Source organism: Octopus sinensis, linkage group LG19 (assembly GCF_006345805.1).
Source record: "Octopus sinensis linkage group LG19, ASM634580v1, whole genome shotgun sequence".
Taxonomy (NCBI): domain Eukaryota; kingdom Metazoa; phylum Mollusca; class Cephalopoda; order Octopoda; family Octopodidae; genus Octopus; species Octopus sinensis.
Window position 1 is genome coordinate 47,452,923 of NC_043015.1, and position 25,460 is coordinate 47,478,382.

At 39.0% G+C, this 25,460-nt stretch overlaps 1 protein-coding gene across 3 annotated transcripts in view; it reads left to right on the plus strand.

Moving 5' to 3' along the window:
- Window positions 1-24,383, plus strand: part of LOC115222074 — a 27,824-nt gene extending 3,441 nt beyond the window's left edge. For 2 of the 3 annotated variants that reach the window (XM_029792174.2, XM_036511254.1), the window contains exons 2-5: window positions 4,355-4,549; window positions 13,687-13,922; window positions 19,421-19,560; window positions 23,816-24,383. In XM_029792174.2, the coding sequence (XP_029648034.1) occupies window positions 4,379-4,549; window positions 13,687-13,922; window positions 19,421-19,560; window positions 23,816-24,132 (864 nt within the window). In that variant the 5' untranslated portion in view covers window positions 4,355-4,378 and the 3' untranslated portion in view covers window positions 24,133-24,383. Of the gene's footprint in view, window positions 1-4,343; window positions 4,550-13,686; window positions 13,923-19,420; window positions 19,561-23,815 lie in introns of all 3 variants that reach the window. The other variant, XM_036511253.1, reaches the window with a different exon arrangement.
- The last annotated feature ends 1,077 nt before the right edge of the window (window positions 24,384-25,460 follow it).

Below are 25,460 nucleotides of genomic sequence, written 5' to 3' on the forward strand. Positions count from 1 at the left end.
AAAAGAGTAAAAGAGAATCACGAGGTGGCACTAGATTCACACTTCCACTGTCTAAATCCTTGTAAACGCAAGAGAGATGTGGAATAAAAGTATATTTATACATTTTTAAGATTACTGAATTGAAATTGCTCTATGAAAGGTTCAAGACTAGGCTATTTTAAGACAGAGGCTACTACAAGCATTCGATAACATACAAAATTAAAAACAATACATATTTTTAACTTCATAGGTTTAATTCCAATTTTAAGTAACTGTATGAGAAAATAGGTGCTAAATGTTGGCAAATTTTTAAGCGTAACAAAGAATTAATATGTTTTGTTAGATAAAATAAATCGAAGCTGAAGTTTCTCCTTTTTACAAACATCATAACGATCTTGAAGGCACTTAATTGCCCGTTCTGCACTCTGATTTGTTCTGGGAATTTCCAGTTTTGATGGTTATCGACTTCAAAATTTCTTTACAGAGTTCAATGTTTTTTTATGAACTTGCAGGCTACCACATAACTTCTGATAATCATGTGCATTGAACATTTGGTCAGTAAACCAAAAACCTGCCCACCTCTAAGAGATGAATCGACAAACATTGAGAAGCAAAACTCTTTTCTCTGTTAGAAGAATAAATGCCAAAAGAGCTAGTATTGCTCAAGAATCCCATTTTGCATTACTTAAGTTGGGTATTTTTTAGAACTTTACCTTAGGAAATTTGCTGGTTTCTTCAAAGAAACGAAAATCTCGGGTCAAATGAATTAGAAATTTCATGTCATCTCGTCATCCTGCTGATTCTTTAATCTTTTCTTCACCATTGTTGAACTTAGCCGGGAGTTTCTCGTAATTATTTAGAAGCTCTGGGAATAATGTATTTTCAATATTGGGACATTACTTTTTTCTCCAAGTTCGTTATCCATTACAATACGAAGCACTCTATCAAGGATATTTTCATTTTTTTTTTTCATTTTATCTAGTTTCAGCTCACGAGCTGTGGCCATGCTGGGGTACCACCATTGTTGCTGACAACCAATAAATTGCAGTTCTTTCCAACCCTTTTGAGCAAACAGTCTTTGCAACTGAATGACGGTGCCATTTCTTTTCCCAGTGTTCACACTCGTTGTATCAGCGACCGTAACACAGCGGTCCGGCAAAAGAGACCAATAGAATAAGTACTAGGCTTACAAAGAATAAGTCCTTGGGTCGATTTGCTCGCCTAAAGGCGGTGCCTCAGCATGGCCACAGTCAAATGACTGAAACAAGTAAAAGAGTAAAAGAGTAATATGGCCAAGAGTTTTGTTGTTTGGAGTGGCTCAAAACGTTGACCGTCGTTTCGGCTTGTCAGTGACTGATTTTTCCCTCCCCCACTTGACATCTCATTGGTAATTGTTCGCCAATCTCAGCTGAAATCAATTTTTGGCGGGAAATATTCGAATTGCATCCTAGAGCATCATTCTTCCACCGAACAACAATAAATACAGGGTTATTTTTGTCTCTCAATCAGAATCCATGTTTCACGTTCTCTCAACCATTCGTACGTCATTGTTTCTGTACGTATATTTTGAATTTATATCGCGCGGGCGCGGACGGGCGCACTGGAGTACCACCTTTAGTCGACCCCAGGACTTATTCTTTGTAAGCCTAGTACTTATTCTATCGGTCTCTCTAGGTGACGGGGACGTAAACACACCAGCATCGGTTGTCAAGCGATGTTGGGGGGACAAACATAGACACACAAATACACACACACACACACACACGCACAGACACACCACACACACACACACACACACACACACACACACACACACACACACACACACACACACACACACACACACAAACGCACTAAGGAAAAGAAAACATTTCATGTTGTTTCAAGTAGATTTTCAAATGTATTGTTTCCAACTCATTTATTCTTTGAATGAATAATTCTACCTGCCATGCCAATTTTCATTTTCCTCTTTGATTTTCTATCCACTTGGACATTTTCTCTCTCTCTCTTTGCTGTTCTTTACCTGCCACATTTAGCTGTTTATATTTCTTGCATTAAATTCTTCAAGTAATTTACCACTTTAGTCAATTTTTATGTAATATCATAACGATTGTCAACGTTCAACTACCGTAATTCCTCAAGTATAATCCACATTTTTTCCCCAAAATTTAAAGGACAAAATCTCTAGTGCGTTCTATATACGAGGTTAAAAATGAAAAATATTTTCTAAGCAATGTCCGAGTCTCTATTTGCTGTCCGGTAATGTTTATTCAGACGCATTTTGTGATGTCGGGCGCAAAAATACCTTAAGCTAAGCCTGAAAGCAATGAAGTCATAAAAGAATCATTCATAACTTGCAGTAAGTAACATTTATTAAAATAAAAGTATTCAGAACACAGAATAACATGTAACAAAAACAATTTGCAAACATTTACATTCCCATATAACAGTTAAGAACATCGCCATTATTGTATTACGCATGCGTGGAAGTGTTCGTTTGACTAGGTGCTGCTAGCTTAATTACGCACGACTGAAGTTAGAGAAGGGGTGCGTATTATACACAAGGTTTAGGTTTTTCAGAAGTACAGCCCGCTAAAAATCCCCTGCGTATTATACTCAAGGGCAGACTATACTCGAGGATTTGCGGTATATGTATGTCATCATCCTCATCATCCTCATCATCATCATCATCATCACCCTTATCATCACCATCATCATCATCATTTAACGTCTGTTTTCTATGCTGGCATGGGTTGGACTGCTTTACAGATACTGGCAAAGTCAGAGGCCGCACCGGTCCCATTGTCTGTTTTGGTTTGGTTTCTACACCTGGGTGCTCTTGCTAACGCCAACCACTTTACAGAGTGTAGTGGGCGCCTTTTACGAGGAACCATCACCAGTACTTTTGCATGTGACACCATCACCACTGGTTTTCACGTAGCACCAGCACCAGTGCTTTTTACGTGGCGTCAACACCACTACTTTTTGTGTAGCACCAGCACCAACGCTTTTTACGTGGAACCTTGGTCTTAGGATATCAATTCTGTAGTGGCGAGCAGATCTTCTTGAGTACAGCAATACGCCACATATCTTGGTCCTTTGTAAGGCTCAGTGTTTTGAGGTCGGTTTTCAATACTTCGCCCCATATCTTTCTGGGTCTCCTACGTCCGCAACTTTCCTCCATTTTAAGTGGTTGACACTTCTATATGCAACTGTCCTCATCCATCCGCATCGCATGACCAAACCAGCACAGTCTACTCTCTTGCGTACTGCATTCCTCTTATGCCTAACTTTTCTCTCAGTACACTACTGCTCTGTAGCACATGCACACTAACATTGCACATCATGTGGAGCATACCAGCTTCGTTCCACTCTAGTCTCCGCATGTCCGCTGCATTCAGGGCCTATGCTTCGCTATCAGGTAGCATTGCAGTTCGCACGCATGTATCGTACAATCTTCCTTTCATTCGGAGACAGAGACCTTCGTTTGCCAACAGAAGTAAAATCTCTCTGAACTTCCTCCAACCTATTCTTATTCCAGCCTTTACACTTTCGGTACATCCCCCTCCACTGTTAATTAGATCTCCTAGGTAACAGAAATTGTGTGTGCAAAGGCGACGAGCTGGCAGAAACATTAGCACGTCGGGCGAAATGCTTAGCAGTATTTCGTCTGCCACTACGTTCTGAGTTCAAATTCCGCCGAGGTTGACTTTGCCTTTCATCCTTTCGGGGTCGATTAAATAAGTACCATTTACGCACTGGGGTCGATGTAATCGACTTAATACCTTTGTCTGTCCTTGTTTGTCTCCTCTATGTTTAGCCCCTTGTGGGCAATAAAGAAATAAGAACCGTTAGCACGCCAGACAAAATGCTTAGCGGAATTTCATCCGGCTTTATATTCTGAGTTCAAATTCCACTGAGGTCGATTTTACCTTTCATCCTTTCGGGATAGATAAAATAATTGACGGTGGAGCATTGGAGGCTGGGCCGGCCCTAGGGTGTACAAACTGATGGTCGTGGAAATTTTCTTGTGTTTGTCATGCCCTCCTTGGTGCCCCCTAGCACATACTGCCCCGGGTGACTGCCCGAGAGGCCGGTACCTTGAGCCGGCCCTGACTGGAGGACTGGAATCGGTGTAATCGACTAACCCTCGCTTACCCAAAATTCCAGGAGTTTGTGCTTATAGTAGAAAAATTATTGACGATAGGCACGTATATCTATTTGGAAGGCAGTTTAATTTTTAATTCATTCCAATTATAAATCTTTATTCATTTCTTTTCTAGTTCCAAGAAGAGAATTTACCATTTTTGTTAATTTTAATACAGATTAAACATTAACAAACAATAAACATGTTCTTCAATGTGTCTCTTTCCAGATTTGATTTCACATTTTCAAAATAATGAAGTCGATATACAGAGAAATATTTTATGTGAATTTTGCAATTCTATTGCCTTTTGTCTTTGGTCATGGACGTCTATTGGAACCTCCTTCAAGAACAAGCATGTGGCGCTTTGGATATAACACTCCTCCAGATTATGATGATAACGGACACAATTGCGGTGGAGTAGGGGTAAGAATGCGTTTCGCACTTTCTTTTAACCTGTTTCACTCATTGGAATACAGCCATGTTGTTGGATAGGCTTCAACGGTTACTCTTTTACTCTTTTACTTGTTTCAGTCATTTGACTGTGGCCATGCTGGAGTCGAGCAAATCGACCCCAGGACTTATTCTTTGTAAGCCTAGTACTTATTCTGTCGGTTCTTTTGCCGAACCGCTAAGTTACGGGGACGTAAACACATTAGCATCGGTTGTCAAGCGATGTTGAGTGGGGGAGACAAACACAGACACACAAATATATACACACCTACACACACACACACACACATATACATATATATATATATATATATATATATATATATATATATATATATATACGACAGGCTTCTTTCAGTTTCCGTCTACCAAATTCACTCACAAGGCTTTGGTCGCCCGAGGGTATTGTAGAAGACATTTTCCCAAGGTGCCATGTGGTTGGTAAGCAAGCTACTTAACACACAGCCACTCCGCATCAACTGCTCTCGCACTGAGTTCAGTCAGATACTTATTTCTTCGATATCTATTGTCTCACCACTAAGTTTATTTTAGGTGCATTTTCAACAACAAATTTGCCTATATTTTTTCCTGCGTGGAAATACAACCCCTCTTTTGTTATATATATATATATATATATATATATATATATATATATATAAGTATGCACACACTCACACACTCAGATAGACAGAATGATGATCCATAGGTCCCTTTACATCAATATAAATTAGCTGACAACTGAGTTCATTTGAGATCAGTTGAGCTTCTTATTATGGCTCTCCGCTTCCTGTCTTTCGATCATACTCGTCAGCTCCTCACCACAGACTTCACCCACCTCCCTACTGCCTCCATTAACCACCCCCAACGACTCCAGTCATTTACTTTTATTAACTGCCACAACTCAGGGATTATGGGATAGCTTGTCTACTACCCTGTTGTTCATACTGCCGGTCACCCTGTCCATTCTTAGTTATATTGTGTCAGTTTTAGAACAACGAATATTCGCTTATCTGTTTTTCGTTTTCGTATTTGGTTTGCTAGATACTTGATGTGAATTTGTGTGTTGAAACAGATTCAGGGTAGACCTTGAAAAGAGTGGGCATGTCAATGAAAAGGTCGCAAATTGCGACGAAATTATTTTGACAGGCAAACAACTGGTTGATTGTTTAACCAGCTCATTAAACAAACGATCGATTAATTAGTTGGTTAAATATTTAACCAATTGATTAGCAGTAAAGAAGTGATACTGAACCAAGGCATGTGTTTATTATAATTGGCGTAATGACCCTCCCAAGACAATATTTTTTTTAATAATGATATTTTTAGAAATATATAAAATAATGTTTACGCAATAAAAATTTAGAAACTTCGAGAGACATGAAATAATTCATTTATCTACTTCGAGTCCCACTGTTAAAGAGAAAACGAATTATTAAAAATAATATATACATAAAAAATATTCACAACAAAATAGAAAAGATGGTTTTGAAAATATATATAAACAAAATTGTAAAAAAAAAAAAAAACGCTCATTCGTTTTGGCGGTAAAGTTTTTCAAAGCGTTTTCATTGCCCTCCCCAAAATTCTAGGATGTGCACTTGCATCCCGTACGACCCCAGTGTCCAAGCCTATGAACTCTGTTGACTGCTGCCCTCTAATTTGTTCTTATTTCTTAATTACCCACAAGGGGCTAAACATAGAGGGGACAAACAAGGACAGGCAAACGAATTAAGTAGATTACATCGACCCCAGTGCGTAACTGGTACTTAATTTATCGACCCCGAAAGGATGAAAGGCAAAGCTGACATCGGCGGAATTTGAATTCAGAACGTAACGGCAGACGAAATACCTATTTCTTTACTACCCACAAGGGGCTAAACACAGAGGGGACAAGCAAGGACAGACAAACGGATTAAGTCGATTATATCGACCCCAGTGCGTAGCTGGTACTTATTTAATCGACCCCGAAAGGACGAAAGGCAAAGCCAACCTCGGCGGAATTTGAATTCAGAACGTAACGGCAGACGAAATACCTATTTCTTTACTACCCAGAAGGGGCTAAACACAGAGGGGACAAGCAAGGACAGACAAACGGATTAAGTCGATTATATCGACCCCAGTGCGTAACTGGTACTTATTTAATCGACTCCGAAAGGACGAAAGGCAAAGCCAACCTCGGCGGAATTTGAATTCAGAACGTAAAGAAAGACGAAATACCACTAAGCATTTCGCCCGGCGTGCTAACGTTTCTGCCAGCTCACTGCCTTACAGCTGCCATCTAAGTTGTTCTGTCGTTAACAATACCTTTCCTTTTTTGGTGATCAATACAGCACTTGATCAGGCTGCCCAGAACTTTTAAAATGCGGTCTAGGTCCTGTATTTCTTTGTACACTCTGAGAAAGATTGCGAACAACAGTCGACTTTCATACTGTTAACATAAGCTAGTCACTGCATTGACAGGATTAGTATTGTACTTGGCAGTGGCGTCAGCTGCAACGCTTAAGTGCTGGGGGTTTTATCATACTATAAGATGTTTAGGGTCTTAAAGAGGTATAGAAAGAATCCGGCTTTCTTAAGAAAGCTGGGACCTGAAGTATGGGTACGCAAATGTTGGTAGACCACATCGAACCTGCATAAAATAAACTGTTCGACAACTCCGAGTGCACCCGAGAAGACCTACCTATTTCTTTACTGCCTACAAGAGGCTACACACAGAGGGAACAAACAAGGACAGACAAAGGGATTAAGTCGATTATATCGACCCCAGTGTGTAACTGGTACTTATTTAATCGACCCCGAAAGGATGAAAGGCAAAGTCGACCTCGGCAGAATTTGAACTCAGAACGTAACGGCAGACGAAATACCGCCCGAGAAGACCTACCACCTGCAATGGCAGACCGAACTGACTGGAAAATATTAGTCAGGGCAATCCGTGCAAGAAGTACGGCCGGATGATAATGACGATGATGGCGGCGGCGGCGTCGGTGGTGGTGGTGGTGGTGGTGGTGAAGATGAACGAGGTCCGTGATGCTAAGGACACTTACTTCATAGAGTCTAATATTAGCCTTTGTATTTAATATTTTGTTCTGCTATACTCTTTTTCTTTTTCTTTTTTTTTCCAAGCACTGAGTCTGCTTTGTCTATTCCTATACTTATTTCTTCATCTAAAAATTTCAATGATGTCACAGTAGAACTTCAAATAGAAATTAATTATCAACTGTTCCCAATGGTCTTCAATCCAAGACAATGCAAACAAGAGTGCTGATTCCTTGTGATAAGATAATTATATTCCTTGTGATGATCCCAAGTGAAAAGGCTGAGGAAAACATATCAGTCCCTTTCTTTGACTCGCAGCAAACCAATGACCACTATGACTCACAGCAGACCTACGAAATAGGCACTGAATTTGTCCTGCGATACAATCCGTCACTCGTACGAAGTGCTGCTGAAAATCTGCATACAACTGTCTGGAATTGATTAGTACGCTCTCATTATGATCCGCTGAAGCAGGAACCCTACTCTGTGGCCACTTTGTACCTCCACCACTCGAATGCATGAAATAGTTTTCATATCTTGGTGTATAAGATCTCGCATCTTAGCTCTGACAAAGCAGCTTTCGTGCTGCGCGTTGAAGAAATGGTCGAGAGCTAATCTTGCCGCTAACCCATCGGTCTCAATACCATTCTAGGTGTGTCTTCTACATTTCTAACTTGGTCTCTTTGTCTAGTTTTTTTCTATAATTATTAAATCTTACTGATTCTACTCTAATCACCCTTTCCAAGGCGAACAACCATTTGTTATTAACAATTGCCCCCATCAACATCTACTTAACTAACTCTGTCGCTGTAAAATTGGCATGTTGAGAACAAAGTCTTTCACATTCTTGCAAATGGTAGTTGCAGTTGGTGAAGTAGTAGTTGCAGTAATTGGTGTTTTTGATGCTGTGGTATTGGCAGTAGAAGAGGGGAGCTTCTTTCAGCAGTTACTTATGTTGTTGTTGTTTTAGGGGTAGAAGGCCTTGAGATGATTGGTGATACCACAATTGCAACATCTAAGCCTTTCCTATCCATACCACCTGCAGGTGTTGTCCTCTTGTAATCTCTATTAGGTCGAAGATCCTGTCTAGTATCTCAGATTTCACTGAGTCAGGTTCTTCAACCCTATCCTAACCCCAAATTTTCTTCTTGAAAATTTTTGTCATTTCTAACCATGTGTTGGGCTCTTCTTACACAACACATCTAGCCACCAACGAAACGTCTAGTTCTGGTGGTAGTCTTGTAATTTTTTACCCTGATCACTCTCTGTCCCAAATAAATTGGTATCAATACAAATTCCTCGCTACTGCTTGAGATGATGCTTCTGGGCCAGGGTCACCAAGTGAAAATTTACTCACATGCAGCAATGCTGGTTGGCACTAATGATGAAGTCTGTTTCACAAGCTGCTTTCAGGCATATTTCCACTTGTTGAGGAGAGATTCACTCCAGTCCATGCCTTTTCTAGGGTCTACATCAGTATGCCGCTGTTCCTCTTCCTGCTTGCTCTAGCAGCTGTGGTGATGCCATGAGTTTTTCTTCTGCTGTCTCTGCTGATGATTTTCTGCTTGTTCCAAATGTTGATGTTTTTTGTCCAGTTGGACTAAATCAAATGTTTTTACAGTACCAGCAAAGGTGTTGCTTTTTTACCATGCTTCTAATGCAATTGCTGCTGTTACCATTGTTGTTGTTGTGTCTATATAATTTACTCCACCACCACCATCACCACCGAAATTACTGGCCTTGATGCAAAACATGAAACCATTCTTATTTCTACCATTAATGCAGTGATCTGGCAGAACTATTAGCATGCCAGGCAAAATGCTTAGCAGCATTTTATCCATCTTTCTGTCCTGAGTTCAAACTTCACCAAGGTCAAATTTGTCTTTCATCCTTCCAGGATGGATAAAACGAGTACTAGTCAATTACTGGGTTCGATGCAATGGTCTTTCCTCTTCCCTCAAAATCTGCTGGTCCTTTGCCAAAATCTGAAACCATTATTATTATTATTATTATTATTATTATTATCTCTTATTATAAAAGGCAGATTTTATCTGCCTCCCTTTGTCTCTTATAGAAATCTACAATATAGGATTTCTTCAATTACAATTTACCTAGCATTTTTAAGAGTAGAATGCATCGGGTCGTGCCAGGTACAGTTTTTCAAATTTCACCCCCAATTAAGCAAAATTTCGAGAAAACTCACTTTGTGGTGTGTAAGTGAAGTGCTTTTCTTAGTGTGGGCTACAGCACACACACACACACACACACACACACACACACAAACGGAGCGAACTGCTTCACTCATGCTATCACCCTAATTTCTCCTCCTTTCTCTTTGCAAGTGTGCAACGATTAAAGTGAAAGTATTTATATAAAACCGATCAACTGCTTCACTCATACTTTCTCTTTGCAAGTGTACCTTAACCCACTACTCAAAAAAAAAACACAGCAAACAGAAACAAATAAATACATAACGATTTACTCCTCACACAATTTCTTCAATTAGTTTACCTATGATTTTTCAAAGTACTTCCATTCGGTCATGGCATACAAAATTTCTTTCAATTTCACCCCCATTCAGAAAAAATTCGGAAAACTAATATATTTTACCATTTCACTTCAAAGTCTTTACTCTGCATATTACTCCCACTTCCTCTTTACACACATACACACGCAAAATATATAAATAAAATTGTAAGCTAACGTGTGTGTGTGTGTGTGCATGTGTGTGAGTGTGTGTGTGTGTTGTGTGGTGTGCGTGGTGTGTGTGAGGGTGCGTACTGGTTTTCAGTTCATATTAATCAAAAGTAATATTCACACAAGAAGGACTATTCCTTATAATACATCAGTTCCACACATTTACCCTGGATCCATTTCGGACAACTGCACAAACATTTGCCATTTCACACATGTATGTAAACAAATTCATTCTTAAAGATTCAATTCATTTTCTTTTCAATTCATACAAAGTTTTTTAGGACGAATATAAGATCTAAAGTATATCAAGTAGCAGAAAGATCGCCCAAAAGTGTATATAGATATTTAAATGTATTTATATATTCATCTATACACAGATGTATGTATAATGTGTGTGTATATATTTCCATAGAGTAACCATTCACTCCATACAAAGTTATTTAGGACAAATATAAGATCTAAAGTATATCCCAGTAGCAGAAAGATCGCCCAAAAGTGTATATAGATATTTAAATGTATTTTATATTTCATCTATACACAGATGTATGTATAATGTGTGTGTATATATTTCCATAGACGAAACCATTCACTCCACACAAAGTTTTTTAGGACGAAAATAAGATCTAAAGTTATCTCTAAGTAGCAGAAAGATCGCCCAAAAGTGTATATAGACATATAAATGTATTTATATATTCATCTATGCACACATGTATGTATAACGTGTGTGTATATATTTCCATAGAGGTAACCATTCACTCCATACAAAGTTTTTTAGGACGAAAATAAGATCTAAAGTTATCTCTAAGAAACAGAAAGATCGCCCAAAAGTGTATATAGATATTTAAATGTATTTATATATTCATCTATACACACATGTATGTATAATGTGCGTGTATATTTTTCCGTAGAGGTAACCATTCAATCCATACAAAGTTTTTTAGGACGAAAATCTTTATATATAAAAGAAAGGTTGTGTGTCTGTCTACTCCGATTTAGATTCCTAACTACTCCCACATTTTGCGATGCAGTTTAACCAAAACCGGGTATCTTATAGTCGTGATTCATATCGAGCCCTTCTGGGTATTAGCGCGCGTCTACGATGAGTCTACGATTTTACAAATAATTTACCATAATTGTTTTCCATTTTAATGCATATTTTTTTAATAAAGGGAAGTAACTCTCAAACTTCACACCAATATGCGTGCATATGCGACGTAATATCACATCAGCAGCATTTCCTCACACCCTCCTTGCACTTGGCGAAGGCAAAATACCAGGGGATGAAAATGGTAATATTGCCATCGATTCCATTTGTACCATTGTTAAGACGCCTTCTGATCTCAGAGATGCAGTGTTCCCAGATCTACAAGCTAATTATCAGAATATGGATTGGATTGGCAAAAAGGCTACTCTGGCCCCGACGAATAAAACTGTTCACCATATTAATGATGAAATGCTAAAACTCATTCCTGGGGAAGTCTATGTATATCAGTCTATCGATACAACTCCTGACCCAGAGGACGTCATCAACTATCCAATAGAGGTACTCAATTCCTTTGAGCACCCCGGACTACCACCACACTTTCTCAAACTTAAAGTTGGTGCCCCTATAATGCTCATCAGAAATTTGGTTCCCCCAAAACAATGCAATGGCACACGTTTGATCGTTAAGTCCTTATCTCCCACAGTAAACTTATATCAATATTTACCTGAATAATCATCATAATTCAGTGCAATCATTAACAGTACTTTCAAGCAATTCAGCCCCGAGCAACGCCGGGCAATTCTGCTAGTCTCTATATAACGGCAAAATGTCTGCGTGTGTGTCCTTTATACAAATCCACAATTTCAGTCAGAGGGCTCACACTTCTATGGTCATTTAAAACCTCCAAGGGTGGTCGTGTGCACATCTTTACATTTCCCAGTCACCCTGCAAAGCCATTAAAAAATCAATAGAAAGACTTTTTTGTGAATTTTCTATCCAAAACCCAATCAAAATGCCTGAAACTTGATACGCCAATTGAATGCCAGCTAGCTGTATGTGATTGGTCGGAGATTGGACAGTACTCGCATGTATGTGGCACGCACGCAGCTGTATATGCATGCACTAGCACTATGACCCGGCAACTCCAGGTCATAGTGCTAGTTATTATTATTATTATTATTATTATTATTATTATTATTTAAAATATTTTGTGGCATTTCTTCTGGTTATTTGTTCTGGGTTCAAATACTGTCAAGGTCAACTTTACCTTTTCAACCTCTAGGGGTTGATAAAATAAGTACCAGTTGAGCACTGGGGCCAATGTAATCAACTAATCCTGTCTTCATTTCTGGCATTGTACCAACTTTTAAAATCATTATTATTACTATTATCATGCTGCTGAATTTGACTTTGCCCTTTTTTCCTTTTGGGGTCACTGAAATAAGTACCATTTGAACACTGGAATCAGTGTAATCATCGAACCCACCCACCAAAATTGTTTTCCTCTCCCACCAAAATTTCAGGCCTTGTGCCTATAGAACAGTAGTTCCAAGAATCTTTTAATCTATAAAACCCTTTGATTATTATTCTTTTCTAGTAGACCTCCATAGTCATTCAATACTGTAAAACTAGTTCTATAGAGGTTTCTTTGTAAAATTTCTATTTTGTTTTTGTGTAGGCTGAACTATGCAAAATATTAGAGACAGAAACTTAGTCATTTCTTGCAATAAATATATCCAAGGTAAAATTTTTTTCATGAACTCTTAAAATAGTGCTGTCGATTCACATTTTACTATTTTGCTTCGGTGGACCTGCAAAAGTTTTACACGAACCCTCAGATGTCATATGAACCCTAATCAAGAACCACGACTATAGAAGAAAGTGTTATTATTATTAAGATGACAAAAGGCAGCAAGCTGGCTGAATTGTTAGCATGCTGGATGAAATGCTTAGCGGTATTTTGCCCATTGCTACGTCCTGAGTTCAAACTCTGTCGAGGTTGACTTTGCCTTTCATCCTTTTGGGGTCGATAAAATAAGTACCAGTCGAACACTGGGGTTGATGTAATCGACTCATTCCCTCCCCCGAAATTGCTGCCCTTGTGGAAAAATTTGAAAGCCATTATTAAGGCGGCAAGCTGGCAGAATCATTAGAATGTCGAGCAAAATGTTTAGTGTTCTAAGTTCAAATTCTGCCAAGGTCAATTTTGCCTTTCAGCCTTTTGGGGTCAATTAAGTAAGTTTCAGTTGTGCACCAGGGTCGATGTAATTGACTTAGCCCTCCACTGAAATTGCTGGCTGTGTGCCAAAATTTGAAACCATTATTATTTTTTTTTTGCAAAAAAAATTGAAAAATAAAACTTTTACAAATCCTATTTATTTGATTTTTTTAGCTGCAATTTGGAAAAAATAAAGGAAAGTGTGGAATGTGTGGTGACCCTTACTATGGACCTCGTGACAGTGAAGCTGGAGGAATTTTTGCCAAAGGGATCATTACTCGAAATTATAAATCAGGAGGAATACTAAATGTTTTAATTCAAATAACTGCCAATCACAAAGGCTACTTTGAATTCCATCTTTGTCCTAATAACAATGTTAAGGAGAGGATAACACAAGAATGTCTAGATAAGTATGAGAATATTTCTTAATATTTACCTTTCATTGAATTTTCAGATAATTTTTACACTTCCTGTGCATTTTCTATATACTGATCGTGAACTTTTGATTATTTTTTCTGATGAGTTGTAGTGCACCTGAGCACTGTAGACAATAATTTCAATATCAATATTATCTATATCTATAAAACTCAAAATGTCTGTATGTGTGTGTGTATGTGTGTGTATTTTATGCATTTGCACATTTTTCATCCAATTTTGATGAAATTTTTTTTATTAAATGGCAAATTTACACAGGCAGGTCACTGCTGCATCACTGATGCCTAGAGATACCCACTTCTAGGAGAAAAATCGATAAAACTGAAGGGACAACTCCACTTTTTGCAAAAAAAGGCGAAAGTTGCACACGAGAAAAGCTTTTACAGGAATGTCTGATTTTTATAATTTTGGCGTCAAAGGGACTGTCATGTTGCAACATTTCAGACAAATATTTTGACACTGCCTTGAGGACCTGATTCCCAAGATTATTGTGAAAACTTTGAAAAAAATTGATTTTTTGCATTTTTGCAAAGTTACATGGTAGAAAACATTTTACTGGGAAGCCCAATTTCCTTGGTTTTTATGGCTAAAAAACCACCATGTAACAGTGGTTCTATCAAGTATCTGTTCTATGTCCAAATGCATCCCTGTGTGACAAAAGAAAACGTGAAAAACTGTGAAAAAATCGATTTTATACACTATTTTCCTCTTTAAATCTTCAAAGACTTCTCACTGCTTCAGTGGATGTGTTCAAACTTTACACACTATTTACTCATCCTAAGGATAACGTTAGGAGACTACAATTTGCACAGAATTCATCCGAGTATGACCAACAATTGCGAAAGACTGAGTAGAAAATTGGGGGTTTTTTTGCCCTTAAATTCCTCATTTTTGACCAAATTCTTCCAAATCTCACATGAACAGTACAGATGACTCAACAATGGTTTAAAACTATTTTTGGTTAATATTCTTTATTTAACTTGCGACAGATCTACGAAATACTGTGAAACATCACCTTTTTGCAGCTGTTTCAAGGAACACCCAATTTTTTTTTCCCCTTTTTGTTGCAAAAGAACCGCTATGTTGCATCATTTCTGGAAATTATTTCTTCTTTGTCCCTGTGCATCTAGGTTCTACAGAAAACTGCAAAACATGGACACTCCTCCCCATCCAACAGCTTCATCTGTTTGCAGAGGGTTGGTCTAGGTTAGCCTTCCACACTCACTTACTCCTTCACATACGAAAATGACTAATGGCACTTATTTCACACCATTCACCCCCCCCCCATATAATTAGACAATATCCTCTCAACACCAATCTAATACAATAAAATGTCTGTGATGGCAAGACAGTGTGCGATTTGTAAAACATTCCCCTCCACCACCATTAGCTGAACTTAGAGCACCCCCTTCAGTGTTTGGTTGTTCAACTAATAAATGCCACTTGGGGAAAATCACTTCTTCGTCTATGTCAATGTTTACAACTTAACGCAAAAAATATTCAAAGAGATGTACAATGTAAAAAAATGGTAGAACCTATAAAGACCAGTGCTGAGTATTTGATACCCAAGCAACGCTGAGTACTCCTGCTAGTTAGACTTAAAGGCAGCGAGCTGGCAGAAATGTTAGCATGCTGGGCGAAATGCTTAGCGGTATTTCGTCTGCTGCTATGTTCTGAGTTCAAATTCCGCTGAGGTCGACTTTGCCTTTCATCCTTTCAGGGTCGATTAAATAAGTACCAGTTACGCACTGGGGTCGATATAATCGACTTAATCTGTTTGTCTGTCCTTGTTTGTCCTCTCTGTGTTTAGCCCCTTGTAGGCAGTAAAGAAATAGGTATTTTGTCTGCCGCTACGTTCTGAGTTCAAATCCACCGAGGTCGACTTTGCCTTTCATCCTTTCGGGGTCGATTAAATATGTACCAGTTATGCACTGGGGTCGATGTAATCGACTTAATATCTATGTCTGTCCTTGTTTGTCCTCTCTGTGTTTAGCCCCTTGTAGGTAGTAAAGAAATAGGTATTTCATCTGTCTTTACGTTCTGAGTTCAAATTCCACCAAGGTCAATTTTGCCTTTCTTCTTTTTTGGGGGTCGATAAATTAAGTACCAGTTGCATACTGGAGTCGATCTAATCAACTGGCTCCCTCCCCCCAAATTTCGGGCTTTGTGCCTAGAGTAGGAAAGAATATTATTAGACCTAATGTCTGGTTTGACACGGTTTCTATAATTGAATACCTTTCTTAATACTCACTACTTTACACTGTGGACTGGGTGCTTCTTTCATGACACCTTCACTATTGAAGTCACTATGTAGCTCATAGGACTACAAATCCCAGGAGAAGAGGAGAGTCAGCTTCATGCTTGGGGACAAGGAGATTACTATGTATGGCAGGGAACCAAGCACTAAAATTTAAAATGCTTTCAGTCAGATCCTTTTTAATAACCATCCATCCGTTTTCCTAATCCACTATTTCCTGGTTGAGTTATGGATGTAGAGTCCTTAGGCACCTTATTCACAGGAGCATCCATCATTGTATTTTCCTGCTGGATTTCCAAGTATGGCCAACAAAGATTTTGGATATTTGGAGGCACAGGACTGGCTGTGTGATAAGTAGCTTGCTTACCAACCACATGGTTCCGGGTTCAGTCCCACTGCATGGCACCTTGGGCAAGTGTCTTCTACTATAGCCTCAGGCCGACCAAAGCCTTGTGAGTGGATTTGTTTGACGGAAACAGAAAGAAGCCTGTCGTATATATGTATATATATATATGTGTGTGTATATGTTTGTGTATCTGTGCTTGTCCCCCCAACATCACTTGACAACCGATGTTGGTACGTTTACATCCCCATAACTTAGCGGTTCAGCATAAGAGACTGATAGAATAAGTAATAGGCTTACAAAAAATAAGTCTGGGGTCGATTTGCTCGACTAAAGGCGGTGCTCCAGCATGGCACCAGTCAAATGACTGAAACAAGTAAAAGAGTAAAAGATTATCCAACTGTCTCAGTTTTGTCAACCTTTAGGTTTTCTGCTGACTGTTGGGGTAGAATCCTCAGGCACCTCGACCATAGGGTCCTATCAGAAGCAACCATCATTGCACTTTCCAACTGGGTTCCCAAGCACAACCAACTGGGACTTTGGATATTACCTAACTTTTTCAGCCTTGGTCTACCTTTAGGCCTCCTGCTGGTTGTGGGGGTAGATTCCTGAGGTACCTCTATCATAGGGTTCAATGAGAAGCAAATGTATTTGCCCTTTCCAGCTGGATTCTCAAATATGACCAACTGAGACGATGGATATTATCCAGCCATCTCACTCTTCGTCTACCCTTAAGTCTCCTGCCATTTGGCTCAGCTTGAAGAATTCATCTTGAAGTTTTTTTCTGCAACATTCTAATCATGTTTGCAGTAGTGGAGATATGATCTCTAAGTGTGGAGAAGTAGTGACTTGACTTAGAGAGGCTCCTTCTGATTGCTGACCTATGTAACCTGTTGATATATAAACAGAAACGTTAGCACGCCGGATGAAATGCTTAGCGGTATTTCGTCTGTCGTTGCGTTGTGAGTTCAAATTCCGCCAAGGTTGACTTTGCCTTTCATCCTTTCGGGGTCGATAAATTAAGTACCAGTTCCGCACTGGGGTCGATAAATTAATTATCAGTTCCGCACTAGGGTTGATGTAATCGACTTAATACCTATGTCTGTCCTTGTTTGTCCGCTCTATGTTTAGCCCCTTGTGGGTAATAAAGAAATAGATATATAAACAAAAATAGCCACAGCTAAAATTGAACTGATGTCATAATTATTGTACTAATTTAGAAGATAATCATTTAATAAATAGAATTATGACATGATGGTGACACATAAAAAGCACCCACTACACTCTTGCAGTGGTCAGCATTAGGAAGGGCATCCAGCCATAGAAACCAAACCAAAACAGACTAGAGCCTGGTACAACTCCCTGGTTTACCAGTTCCAGTCAAATTGTCTAACCCATGCCAGCATGGGAAATGGATACTAAATGATGATGGTGAATTATGAGCCTTCACCATTATTGATTACAGAAAATAGACTAATATTAGGGTTTATAAGCCCCTGCAATGCAAAAGAATGGGTATTAGTATGCTAACGTCCATGTTTTTCAAATACATGGGCTTATATACCCTAATAGACTATTTTGTATAGTCAGTATACATCTGATTATATATACACTTGTATAGTCAGTATACACCTGATTATATATACACTTTAGATGAGTTGTAGTGCACCTGAGCACTGTACACAATTATTATTATTATTATTATTATTATTATTATAAAGGTAGCAAGCTGGCAGAATTGTTAGCATGCCGGGCGAAATGCTCGGCAGCATATATACACAACGGGCTTCTTTCAGTTTCTGTCTACCAAATTCACTCACAAGACTTTGGTCAGCCCAACGCTATAGTAGAAGACACTTATCCAAGGTGTCACACAGTGGGACTGAACCCGGAACCATGTGGTTGGGAAGCAAGTTTCTTGTCACACAGCCACGTCTGCACCTAATCTTATTTCATTGACAGTACAAGCTATGAAAGAAGATAAGGCGGCGAATTGGCAGAAACGTTAGCACGCCGGACGAAATGCTTAGCGGTATTTCGTCTATCGTTACATAGTGAGTTCAAATTCTGCCGAGGTTGACTTTGCCTTTCATCCTTTCGGGGTCGATAAATTAAGTACCAGTAACGCACTGGGGTCGATGTAATCGACTTAATACCTATGTCTGTCCTTGTTTGTCTCCTCTATGTTTAGCCCCTTGTGGGTAATAAAGAAATAGGTATTTCGTCGGCCGTTATGTTCTGAGTTCAAATTCCGCCTAGGGTCGACTTTGCCTTTCATCCTTTCAGGGTCGATAAATTAAGTACCAGTTATGCACTGGGGTCGATGTAATCGACTTAATACCTATGTCTGTCCTTGTTTGTCCCTTCTATGTTTAGCCCCTTGTGGGTAATAAAGAAATAGGTATTTCGTCTGCCATTACATTCTGAGTTCAAATTCCACTGAGATTGACTTTGCCTTTCATCCTTTTGGGGGCAGTAGAATAAGTGCCATTTGAGCACATGGGTCGATGCAATCAACTTATCCCTCCTTGGAAATTACTGGCCATCAGCCAAAATATGAAACCAACATACATTGAAGGCTCAAAAAACCATTTACAAAATTTCACTCACCACTGTTTTCTAATTCATGCAGAATTCACACATGTTTACGTTATCATTTACAATTTTCAATACATAAATTAAACCATTAGGAAATTAATTAATTAATTAAGTGGTAATTTGTATATTCTTTTAAAATAAATGTAGACAACTTGCATAAATTAGATGAGGTTGAAGAAACTATTTGGTTGTCACTTGAAATTCTTGTTCATATTTTAGTAGAATTTGGTTGAGAGATTTTAAGTTTTTAACTTGTTCTATTTGTTTAAATTTAGATATCCACTGAAGTTTCTTGATGGCACCAGCAGGCATTTCCTTGAAGACTTCCGCAGTAACACAAATTTTAGCCTGTCTTTGAGACTACCCTCTCATCTAGAATGTTCACAGTGTGTTCTTCAGTGGAAATATACAGCTGGTATGTACAACTATATTTCTTGTCTTCATGCAAACTATTATTTCTTGTCTTCTGGCACCTGTGTCGGTGGCACATAAAAAACACCATCCGAGCGTGGCCGTCTGCCAGCCTCATCTGGCACCTGTGTCGGTGGCACATAAAAAACACCATCCGAGCGTGGCCGTTCGCCAGCCTCGTCTGGGACCTGTGTCGGTGGCACATAAAATCACCCACTACACTCTCGGAGTGGTTGGCGTTAGGAAGGGTATCCAGCTGTAGAAACACTGCCAGATCTGACTGGCCTGGTGCAGCCTTCGGGCTCCCCAGACCCCAGTTGAACCGTCCAACCCATGCTAGCATGGAAAGCGGACGTTAAACAATGATGATGATGATGATGATGATGCCTTTAAAGTTGATATAGGTACAGGCATGGCTGTGTGCTTAAAAACCTTGCTTCCCAACCTCATGGTTCTAGGTTCAGTTCCACTGCATGGCATCTTGGGCAAGTGTCACTGCATGTAGTCCCTGACCAACCAAAACCTTGTGAGTTGATTTAGTAGACAGAAACTGAAAGAAGCCTATTCTATATATATATATACTCTTTTACTCTTTTACTTGTTTCAGTCATTTGACTGCGGCCATGCTGGGGTAACGCCTCTAGTCAAGCAAATCGACCCCATGACTTATTCTTTGTAAGCCCAGTACTTATTCTATCGTTCTCTTTTTGCCGAACTGCTAAGTGACGGGGGCGTAAACACACCAGCATCGGTTGTCAAGCGATGCTAGGGGGACAAACACAGACACAAATACACATACACACACATACATTAATTTGGGGCCCTAGTCTGTCTATTACACATTCACATCAAAGAACATATATACGACAGGCTTCTTTCAGTTTCCGTCTACCAAATCCACTTACAAGGCATTGGTCGGCCCAGGGCTATAGCAGAAGACACTTGCCCAAGATGCCACGCAGTGGGATTGAACCCAGAACCATGTGGTTGGTTAGCAAGCTACTTACCACACAGCCAAGGGAATAAATGATTATGTGTGGGGAGGGTTGTGTGTTTGTGTGTGTATGTGTGTGTGTGTGTATATAAATGAATACTTGTATGCATATAGACATATATATATATATATATATATATATATAAAACGTGCCTTGAATGGCGCAACAATGCAGAGTGGACTATAATAACTGTTATAATTTAATTATCCATAGTCTGATATACTAATATTTCGGAATATAAAATTCCTTCTTCAGATATCGCTAGGAATTGATCAAGTCACTGCTATAATCGATTTTCCAACAGTTACTGAAATTTTTTTTCTTTTTTTCTGGAAGCATCTCTGCAGTGGTCTCATGGAGCTCCTTCCAGAATTCCTCATGAGAAGTGCATGAGGGCAGCCATATCTCAAGCTCGTGTGTGTTGGCATGTCTGCAGCTCTGCTTTTAAGTTATGTTTTATATGTGCAGATTTGAGCATGTTATCAAAAATGAACCTACATGCATCCAGACGTAGCTAAATAATACATTGATTGCCAATCTCCAGCCTGCTGTTAATTTGGAGCCCTAGTCTGTCTATGAGGATAGCTTCTTTAATTCTTAGATTATCCAAATTTCTTCCATTGGCCTCAGTTGTGACTGTTATGCTTTTGTTGATGTTCTGGCATCTGTCTAGATGTTTTCCGAAGGAAGAGGCTCTCATGTTCAGATGTTCTGTGATGCGAATGCGTAACGGTCTTGTTGTGCTACCCACATAGAACTTGTTGCATTTCTTACATTTTATTCTATACATAACGTTTACATGTTGGCATAAATCTGTGTCACGGGTGGGGCAGTTAGCTAGTATCCCTTGCTTGTTTCTTTGCTCAGTGTCTTCTCAGAGAGGGGCTGGAGTGGGCTGGTTCTATGTCTAATCCTTCTCTTCTTATGATTCTTCAGATGGCTGTAGTTATCCTATTAAGGCGGCGAGCTGGCAGAAACGTTAGCGCGCCAGGCGAAATGCTTAGTGGCATTTCGTCTGTCATTACGTTCTGAGTTCAAATTCCACCGAGGTCGACTTTGCCTTTCATCCTCTCGGGGTCGATAAATAAAGTACCAGTTTCGCACTGGGTCGATGTAATCGACTTAATCCCTTTCTCTGTCCTTGTTTGTTCCCTCTATGTTTAGCCCCTTGTGGACAATAAAGAAATAAGAAATGTTAGCGAGTGATACAAAAATGATTAGTGACATTTCATCCGGCTCTTTACATTCTGGGTTCAAATTCCGCAAAGGTCGACTTTGATTTCATCCTATGTTTAGCCCCTTGTGGATAGTAAAGAAATATGTAGTTATCCTCTCGCTAAAATGGGGTATTTTAAGGAAGCATGTGTTGCTGGGTTTTCTGTGTGTTTGGTGTGTTTGTCATTTTGGGTACTTAAGCTGATTTACAGTGGATATAGGGTACCCGTTGGTTTTCAATACCTCTAGGAAGCATGTGGTGTGGGTCACCTTGTCCCCTGTCCTGCAGCATGCAAGTTCATTTCTGGTGTATCCTATTTTGGCACCGAGTGGAAGGGCTGAATTGTACTGAACAAACATATCCCTACTGGCTGCTTTCCTGTAGAACTCGGTGTGCATCTCTCCTTCTTCCGTTATTTTCAGTTAAAAGTCGAGTAGCGAAAGGGATCCAGTGTTGTTGGGATGTTCTATAGTGAACCGTATATCTGTGTCCATGTTGTTGAACATCATGAATATTCTGTCTGCCTTTTCACAAGACTGTTACACATTCACATCAAAGAACATCTGAACATGAGAGCCTCCTCCTTCAGAAAACATCTAGACAGATGCCAGAACACCGACAAAAGCATAAACAGTCACAACTGAGACCAATAAAAGAAATTTGGCTAATCTAAGAATTAAGGAAGCTATCCTCATAGACAGACTAGGGCCCCAAATTAACAGCAGACTGTAGGCTTGCAATTAATGTATCATTTAGCTACATCTGGTTGCGTGTAAGTTCATTTTTGATAACAGGCTCATATAATATATAAAAGAAGGAGCTGCACGTATAATACATAACTTAAAAGCAGCACTATGGATGTGCCAACACATACGAGCTTGGGACATGAAAGAACTACATTGTTCATTTAGATGGAGTTGCATGAAACGATTGTACTGCATTACCTCTGGATATCCTTGTTGCTTATTTTGATATTTCAACAGAGATATATGTAATTGGGAAAGTAATAGACTTGAAGATCGCAACTACAGCGAGGAAACCTGCTACTTGGCATAGCATACAAGGGGAGACGACTACTGATAGCAATGATCACAAGTCGTGCAAGGAATGATATTGACATTTCTAAATACAATATGTTATGTGAGGAAATAGCAGAAGAATCACTTGGGAGCCAGACAAATTGATTATTTGCATTTAGTTACAACCATTTATGTTTTGAGTTCAAATCCTGCCTAGATTAGCTTTGCTTGATTAAATTTTTTTTTTAAATATCAATAAGGTGTTTGAGTTGATAAAACTGTTTCCTATTTGAGGTTCTATATTTATGTTAGAAATAAATATCACTGACTTTTGTAAATTTCTCTCTACTAGGGGTGCAAGACCTGAAATTTTGGTGGGAGGGGGTGAGGTGATAGAATAGACCCTAGCGGTGAGCTGGCAGAGACATTAGCACGCCGGGGAAAATGCTTAGCAGTATTTCGTCTGCCGTTACGTTCTGAGTTCAAGTTCCACCGAGGTTGACTTTACCTTTCATCCTTTCGGGGTCAATAAATTAACTACCAGTTATGCATTGGGGTCGATCTAATCCACTTAATCCGTTCGTCTGTCCTTGTTTGTCCCCTCTGTGTTTAGCCCCTTGTGGGTTGTAAAGAAATAGGTATTTCGTCTGCCGTTACATTCTGAGTTCAAATTCCACCTAGGTTGACTTTACCTTTCATCCTTTCGGGGTCAATATATTAAGTACCAGTTACGCACTGGAGTCGATGCAATTGACTTAATCCGTTTGTCTGTCCTTGTTTGTCCTCTCTATGTTTTGCCCCTTGTGGGCAATAAAGAAATAGGAATAGACCCTAGCGTTCAACTGGTACTTATTTTACAGCCCGCTGAAAGGATAAAAAGCATGTTTGACCTCAGCAGAATTGTGACTTTTGTAAATTGAAAATAGTAATGTAAAAGGGGTCTCCCAATTATTTTCCTTCATCTTGGGTTTTTTTTTTTTTTAAATTATGTAAGTTTTAATAAAAGTGTTTTGTTTCTTCATTTTTCAGGAAATACATATAACTGCGATCCTATTTTAGATAAATGTTGCACTGGATGTGGTGATCAGGAGCAATTTTATGCATGCGCAGATATATCTATTAAGAAGGCATCTGATGCATCAAAAGAGAAAAACCCTACAACGAAGCAGAAATTAGACTCAACTGAGAACGAGACGAAAGGAGGACTTACTACTTCTCGGAATATCCCAGAAAAACCAAATATAAACAGTAAAATGATATGTCAAGCAAAATTTAATCTCCAGCCCAAGAAACATTTTAATAAATGGTGCAATTTAATGTGCCAGCCGATGAATCCATTTCCGTAACTCTACAACAATAATAATAATAAAATAATAATAATAATAATAATAATAATAATAATAATTGATAAATAAATAAATAAATAAACGAATATATGAAACTAATGTCTCAAAAGAATTACCTTTTCCTCTTAAATGTAATATTCATAATCAATACATTGTAAAAATTATTTCATGAAAATTATATTCCTTCAATCAAAATATCATGTTCTTAAAACATAATACATAATGTGATTAAAAATGGTGCTCAAATTGAACAACTGGTTGATTTTATCTTTTATTTCTAACTAGCAGTATCGCCCGGCGTTGCTCGGGTTTGTAAGGGAAATAACTATATAAGCATTTTTAGAGATGTAAAGTATAATAGCCATCTCAATATGGCTAACCACAAAGGGGGGTGTTACTGTAGCTTTTTACGTTCTGAGATTTAATAATACATTTTTAGAGAGTTACTTCCCTTATATAATAGCAAAAAAATGCATTAAAAACGGGAAAAAATTATGGTAAATTTTTTTTAAAATCGTAGACTCATCGTAGACGCGTGCTAATACCCAGAAGGGCTCGATACGAATCACAACTATAAGATACCCGCTTTTGGTTAAACTGCACCGCAAAATGTGGGAGTAGTTAGGAATCTAAATCGTAGGAGACAGACACACAACTTCACTTTTATATATAAAGATTACATCACAACTTTTTTTACTACCTTTCCATGCTATTTTTATGTATTTATGTATTTTTCCTCTTAAAAAGTACCTGTGATGGTGCCACATAAAAAGCAATGGTGCTGGTGCCACTTAAAAAGCCGCTGTGACGGTGCCACATAAAAAGCACCCAGTACACTCTGAGGAATGGTTGGCATTAAGGACAGGCATCCAGCCATAGAAACCGAGCCAAAACAGAGTATGGAAACTGGGTGCAGCCCTTGGCCTTACTAGTTCTTGACAAGCCGTCCAACCCATGCCAGCATGGAAAACAAATGTTAAATGCTGCTGATGATGATGACACTGATAATGATGATGATGGTAGTGGTGGTGGTGGTGGTGTGGTGGTGATGGTGATGGTGATGATGATGATGATGATGATGGTGATGATGACGACAATGATGATGATGACGACGATGATGATGATGACGATGATGATGATGATGATGATGATGAAGATAATGATGATGATGATGGTGGTGATGATGATGACAACAATGATGATGATGACGATGATGATGATGACGATGATGATGATGATGATGGTGGTGGTGGTGATGGTGATGATGATGATGGTGGTGGTGACGGTGGTGGTGGTGGTGATGGTGGTGGTGGTGGTGGTGGTGGTGG